This window comes from Monopterus albus, unplaced genomic scaffold (assembly GCF_001952655.1).
Source record: "Monopterus albus unplaced genomic scaffold, M_albus_1.0 scaffold501.1, whole genome shotgun sequence".
NCBI lineage: Eukaryota > Metazoa > Chordata > Actinopteri > Synbranchiformes > Synbranchidae > Monopterus > Monopterus albus.
In genome coordinates this window covers 67,361-74,634 of record NW_018128381.1, presented here as the reverse complement: position 1 = coordinate 74,634, position 7,274 = coordinate 67,361, and the positions used below count along the sequence as shown (strand labels likewise).

The 7,274-nt window shown below is 41.4% G+C and overlaps 1 protein-coding gene across 3 annotated transcripts in view; it reads left to right on the top strand.

Annotated features, from left to right (window-relative positions):
• galnt14 (UDP-N-acetyl-alpha-D-galactosamine:polypeptide N-acetylgalactosaminyltransferase 14 (GalNAc-T14)) overlaps nt 1-7,274 on the top strand; it is a 132,671-nt gene that overhangs the window by 119,641 nt on the left and 5,756 nt on the right. For all 3 annotated transcript variants that reach the window (XM_020588080.1, XM_020588082.1, XM_020588081.1), the window contains one exon: nt 5,730-5,849. In XM_020588080.1, coding sequence (XP_020443736.1) covers nt 5,730-5,849 — 120 coding nt within the window. The remainder of the gene's footprint in view (nt 1-5,729; nt 5,850-7,274) is intronic.

Below are 7,274 nucleotides of genomic sequence, written 5' to 3'. Positions count from 1 at the left end.
TTAAGAATACACATGAACACACCCCCACTGCCACCATGACACTTTGTCTGGGTGTGTGTTTGTTAATATTTTAGAAGCTGCGTCTCATTGTGTTGCACTGTAACGACCATTTTCCTTTTTGAAATATTTTTCTTATTGTTATTACAATGGACCGTGGATATCACAGCATAATAAAGCTGTGCATGTTTTTCCTTAGTGTGAGTTATTTTCAACAGCTCAACAGTTACAGTGTTTGATCTGTTCTCCTTAATTACTCTCCTCATTATTGCTCTTTGCCCGATCAATCTGTTTTTCTACACAATGTAAAACGTGTCTATGCTTCAGTAAAAGTAGCAGCACTTCAGAGTAAAACTGAACACACACCTTTATGAGGCTGTGTGTTCCTATCAGCTATGCAAACAATAGTCATTCTTAGCCTGTATACTGTATTTAAATGTTGTCATTTGTAATGCTGTTGCAGATCCAGCTGGTTGTGTACGCTCAGTCTGGGCATGTTGTCATCGTTTTTTTATGGTTTTATAGTTTCAGTAACATTCAAAATGAATCTCTCGGAAACAGCATGAGGCTCACAAGCAAACTTGTCAGTTCTTCCCACCCTCCCTTGCTCCTGTATGTCGGCCATAGTGACGTCTTCACGCAGCTAACACCAGCTTGGAGTAGTAGACCAGAAGCTTGTTCATGCACTGATTCACATCCGTGAACGCCCACCCCTGGCTTTGGCCTTCTCTGATGGGTTAGAAAGTCGGCACTCACTCAGAAACTTTAGAATATCCCTGCTCTGCTGCCAGGTTGTTCAGTGAGTCTGGTCACAGAAACCTTGGATCATATTCCAACTTAAAACATCAGAAATGCTACATTCTGTAGCTGTAATGGTACAACATACAAATCCTATTTGAAGATGCTGACTAAGGATAAGCGTAAATACAGTAAGGTTGTTATTCATGTCGGCACTAATGACTCCCGACTTCGCCAGTCGGAGGTCACTAAATTAATGTTGAGTGGGTGTGTAACTTTGCTAAAACAATGTCAGACTCCGTAGTTTTCTCTGGACCCCTACCCAATGTTATAATGAACTGTACACCTGATTAACTACTTATGTGCTATATGTTTATGCTCTATGTAGTAATGTCTATGCCGCTTGCCCACATTTTTCCCTGTTTTTGTATTTAATTCAAACTAGTCTAATTGTGCTCTCACACCACCACAAGAAGTGTTTTTGTAGTTAATTTTCAAAAAAAAATCACTGATTATCCTACATATGAAAAGTTAACACTCTAAGCAATAAAATCTACATTTAATCAAATCAAAACACGAGGTTTTTGCCACTTCAGTCTTACAGTCTTTTGGTAGGCTATAACCAGGTGGCTGTCAGTCTCCGAGTGACTCCCAGGTTCCCTTATTTGATCATTCCTCATTCCTGAATTCTTGCTTGTCCTGGAAGTCGATCTGGTCCATCAGCTTAAAAGATGTCCAAAATTACTTATTCTTGCTCTGAGGAGCAAGGATCAAGCAGACAGGAGGCTGCCTGTAGGAGCCACCAGCAAAGATGCATGAGAGTATACTTCAGGGAAGTCATGTATGGACCAACGCCTCTTTATCAGAAGTCAGTTGGTGATTGGACATTTCAGATGACAGATCAAAGGAAAGGACATCTCATGTCTTAAACTTGTTTCCTCGATTTCTTTCTCACATTCTTTCCTTGCATCTTCTCCTTTCATTTAATACAGGCTGAGACACCAGGACAAGTTGCAAGTGAGGTAAATGTGCACCCAGTTAAGAGACTGAGATTTATCCCTGCTGAGGAGGGAGGACTAGGGAGCGTGGAGGCTGCCAGGAAAAAACACGAGGCAGGATACTAGACCATCCTTCATGGAAGACTGTGTTATAGACTAACACACCTCTTTATCGTAAATCTACCAACCAGTGATTGGATTTCAGATGAAGGACTGGAGGAGACAACATCTCATGTTTCTTAAAATGTATTTCCTCAATTCCTCTCTGGCATTTTTTCCTAAAGTCTTTGTCTCACATTTTACATGAGCTGAAAGAAAACGATGCAAGTGAGGAAAATGTGAATTGTTAATTAAATGTGAATTCATTAATAAAATTAAGCATACTGGGATTTACCCACTGAATCAAAATGTCAGCCTGTATCTGTATTCACCATTCAGAAAGGGAAAGGAGACAACCTAGGCAGTGGAAATACAAGCTGTACACAAAGCAGCTCTTCTTCAACACAGCAGCTGTTTATACATGATTCAAATCAAGAATATGTGTGATAAGAAGTTGTAAATGGCACCAGCATTCTCTGCCCCTGGGTCTTTTGGATGTGGAAGAAGAAATAAGACCATGGAGGCAACAAATAAGGAGAAATTACACTAAATGGATGAAATCGTGGATACTACAGCCATAGGCTCAAGGGGCTTTCCCAAACAGTTCCCTTCTCTTGCATTACTTTGCTAAGCTGAATAGCCAATCAGAGTGGTCTCTCAAAATGATGAGGTCTGATGGCGACGCAACATGCCAACGGTGTGGGACACAACGAGAAGAGCTCTAACAGATCCTCATCGATGGCCTGACGAGTGGCTGATGGCCACTCTGCTTGGTGTGTCATAGCCCTTTGAGCACTGATCTATCATTTCTGAACCTAAGCAGCAAAAACCATAGAAGAGAGGAGCAAACCTCACTGTCACTGACAACAACATTTCTCTGTTCACAAGTAACTGTTTGGAATTTTGGATAGAAAATAATGGGGCTGTGTCATGTTCACTCTGACCTCACCCTAAATCTGTTTTTGTACCTGAGAGGAGTGAGGGGTTTAGTTAAACCACTATTCTGTAAGACCTAGCTCTTTTTCTGCACACAACACTTCGCCACTTACTCTCACCTATTACTGATGAGACAGACACGTACACTGAATCTTTGGTGTCTCATTTAGTGAGGTTTGGAAGCTCAGCCTGTTAGGGACCTTTTCTTCTGCTGAGGGTAGATAATAAAAGGTGTATTTTTATGCACGTTTTCCACATCAGCTTTAAACCTGCTTTTGTACTTTGTACAAAGATTTAATTAATGCAATTAAACTGTATCTTGTTGAAGAAAAAGGTTTCCATTCTCAAGCCTTTTTTACCAAGATCATTTCCTGTCAAGAGATTACCTCACATACACTAGCTGCCTGCTAGCTGTATAAGTGATTGCTCACCAGGCAGAAAGATCTTTACCAGGGTTTAGATTTGTGTTCTGCAGGTTGCTGTAAAAATCTCCCTCCCCCTCTTTTCTCTCAATGTTTCATAATAAAGCTGGATATATGCTTCTTTGTCAAGGTGTTTAAGCAGCCTCATCATACAGTAGATACCTCTAACATACAAACTGAATGTGCAAGGATCAAGTTTATTTAGGTTCAGGGCCCATATTTATCAAGCATCTCAGAGTAGGAAATGACTTCTAAGTAGGCAAAGATTCTCAGAATAATGCATTTTTGGTAGTAAGAGCAATTTATCAACACTCCTATCTTAAAAAATCTCTTCTATCACCAACAAAATGTAGGACAGCTGCAGAGGTGTCCTAACTGGTTAGGAGCTGCCATGAGGTGGCGTTTAGACAAAGATAAACACACAGACTCAGCGGGAGGAGAGATGTTTTACTTGCGCCTAGTGATGCTGAGCTCATTAAAAAAATACACTTTGGCTATAAATGGAATAGTTTTTGTGACAGAATTTGTGCAAGATGCAACTGCTTCAACAAAAGGAAGAACGCATTGTCTCCACTGAAACTGCCATCACTGCATCTACACTTTATATTAAATTAACAAAACAGGTGCATCAACATTGATGATTTGAGTCTGTGAAAGCCACAGTTTCGGCCATAATAAATGAGACTTCCATTACTCTTACAGTTCCACTGATGATGCAGTGATTCGTTCATTTCCACACTGCTCACTGTTAATCAGTGAACAACCAGCTACACATACACAGATTACTGGTTTCCTTGAACATGTTGGAGCCATCAGTAGCACACAAATTAAAAACATTGCACTGAGCACCAACAATGCTTCTGTGGCTCGAAAACGTATTAATATTTAAGTGGGTGTGAACTACATGATCCTTGATTTTCTGAATTAAATGGCCAAATGGACCCACACACGACTCAAGTGACAGTGAAAGCAGACTAAAACTTTTATTTGAAAATAATACTCCCCTGAATACACAGCTTTATTAAAGGGAATTGCAAAAATAGGGTTGGTGAAGATAATTTTACACAGATGAGTCACATTATGAGTAGCTTTCTAATAAACTACAGTCTATAGCAGAAAGAGAAATGATATAAAACACATTATTACAGCGTAAAACGAGCATGTTATTGTCCAGAGGTGGAAATAAACTAAGTTTAGCTGTCCCTGGTAGGCTAGTGGTTAAGGCACAGCACTCTCGCCGCTGTGCCCCGGGTTCAAGTCAGGGTTGCATCAGGAAGGGCATCCGACATAAAACACGTGCTAACTGTCAACATGCGAGTCGTCAGTGTGACAATTTGCTGTGGCAACCCCTAAACGGGAAAAGCCGAAAGTGACTTTTTAGAGAATTGTAAGGCTGGATAGGTTACTATGTCTGCATTATGCCAGTTAAAATATGGGGTTTCTCAATTACCTGCTTTGTTTAGAGTGTTACACATCTTTTTTCATCAGTATATATACCGTTGTTTACCTACTGTCAGGGAAAAAAATATTTGAACCCCAGCTGATTTTGCAAGTTTGCCCACTAACAAAGAAATAATCAGTCTACAGTGTCAATGGTAGGTTTATGTGAACAGTGAGAGACACAGCAATAACAAAAAAATACTCAGAAAAATGCATTACAAAAAAAGTTATAAAGTAATTTGCATTTTCATGAATGAAATAAGTATTTGATCCCCTATCAGTCAGCAAGATCTCTGGCTCCCAGGTGTATTTTATACAGGTAATGAGCTGACATTGGGAGCCCTCTCAGCTCGTTACCTGTATAAAAGAGACCTGTCCACAGAAGCATTCGATCAATCCAGATTCCAAACTCTTCACCATGGCCAAGACCAAAGAGCTTTCCAAGGATGTCAGGGACAAGATTGTGGACCTACACAAGGCTGGAATGGGCTACAAGACCATCGCCAAGCAGCTGGGTGAGAAGGTGACAACAGAAGGCCGCCCACCAAGAGCCGGGGTCTGTCGGAGGTTTCTTCCGTTAAAGGGAGTTTTTCCTCCCCACTGTCGCCAAGTGCTTGCTCAAGGGGGATTTGTTGGGTTTTCCCTATGTAATAATATTGATAACAGTAAGGTCTAGACCTTACTTTGTAAAGTGTCCTGAGATGACTTTAGTTGTGATTTGGCACTATATAAATAAAGTTTGATTTGATTTGAAATCATTTTTTAGATAACAGTCAGGTCCATAAAGATAGTTTTCCCAGTTCGGTGTGGATGACTGGTCTGCAGAGAGCTCCATCTAGCACCTGGGAGTCGGACCTCATGGCACAGCATTCTTCTTGAACCGCACTAATGTTAATGTGGCTCCATGTAGACGGTTTACTTGCAGCTGTTAAATGAATGTAGCGTTGTCAAAATAAAGGAACACAAAATGGAAGTACACAGGCAAAGCTCCTCGGAATTTAGGGCCACTTACAGAGACAAAACCAAAGGAGAAATGTCGCAACCAACAAACAACAATTAATGTTAACATGATGAACATTCTTTTTCCTTCTTCCTCCAGGAGTGGGTGTACACGCATGGGCAGCAGATCCGCCAGCAGCAGCACTGTCTGTCTCTGTCCACCACCTTCCCTGCCTCCCAGGTCCTGCTGCTGCCCTGCAACATGGCCGATGGCAAGCAGGTTTGCACGCAGACACATACACACACACACACACGCGCATAGTTCAGACAGGCAGGTGGTGTGTGGCTGTAGGTGAGTCACTACCTTTATCACACAATAAATTAATCTGAATGTGAATTAATCTGAAGCTAAGTTTGTCTGAAGGTGATCGTTACCCGCACATACTGCAGGGAGAAGCGTGACACTTCTCTGGACAAGCAGCTTGAAATATTCTTAACACACACATATGCACTCACATCCCCCCCACACACACACTTGTCATTACCTGACCACTGGGCACCTTGACGGCGTCCCAGAAGCCCCTGCAGCAGAGAACCTGACACACGATAAATCACCTGAGAGAGAGCGAGAGAAGGAGAGGGAGAGAGGCACGGGTGGAGAGGTGAAGCAAGACAGACAAAGGAGGAGAAAGAGAAAGGGGGAGAGGGGGTGAGTCGACAGAGAGAGAGGTAGCTGAAGATGAGCTCATTACACCTCACAGACTGTTCGGTCTGCATGGAGATCTGTGCTGAAGTGTGTGTCATTCCCATCCGTGTCCTTGCAATCTGAAACAAATTCACTACATATGTGAATATGATCAGGCATAAATAGTGTGCACATGTGTTTACATGTATATGTGTTAGTGTTTGATTCACTGGGCTCGTCATTGCCATTACTGTGCAGTATTTGAGTCATCAGTGGCGAGTGAGAAAGATGAAGAGGCCAGAGAGAATGAGATAGATAGAAAATAAAAAATAAGGGTTAGGCTGTTAAAGTAAGTGTGTGTGTATACAGTGGCAAGAAAAAGTATGTGAACCTTTTGGAATTTAATGGTTTTCTGTATTAATTTGTCATGAAATATGATCTGATCTTCATCTAGGTCAAGAGTACTAACGAATATAATGTGCCTAAAATAATAACACAAAAAATTATGATCTTTCATGTCTTTATTGAAGACACACATTCAACATTCAAAATGGTAGTGGGAAAAGGAATTTTAGCCCATTCGTCCTGCAGAACTGCTTTAGCCATTTAGTCATATTCTTTGGACTACTCCCATGTGTGGCTCTCTTCAAGTCATTCCATAGCATCTCTATTGGGATGAGGTCTGGGATCTGACGTGGCCGCTCCAAAAGGTGGATTTTGTTTTTCTGAAACCATTTTGTTGTGGACTCGCTCTGGTGTTTTGGGTCATTGTCCTGTTGCGTCACCCAACTTCTACAGTGTTTCAGCTGATGTACAGACATTCTCATATTATCCTGAAGAATTTTTTGATACACCTGATACTATAGACTCATGAACATAGATGTTATCCAGTTCCAATGATGCCTTCAAATCTTTGGCTGTCACTCAGGGTTGTTTCTTTACCTCAGTGATGAGTCTTCGTTGTGCTCTTGGAGTCATTTTGACTGGGCGCCCACTTCTTGGTAGAGTAGCCACAGGGCC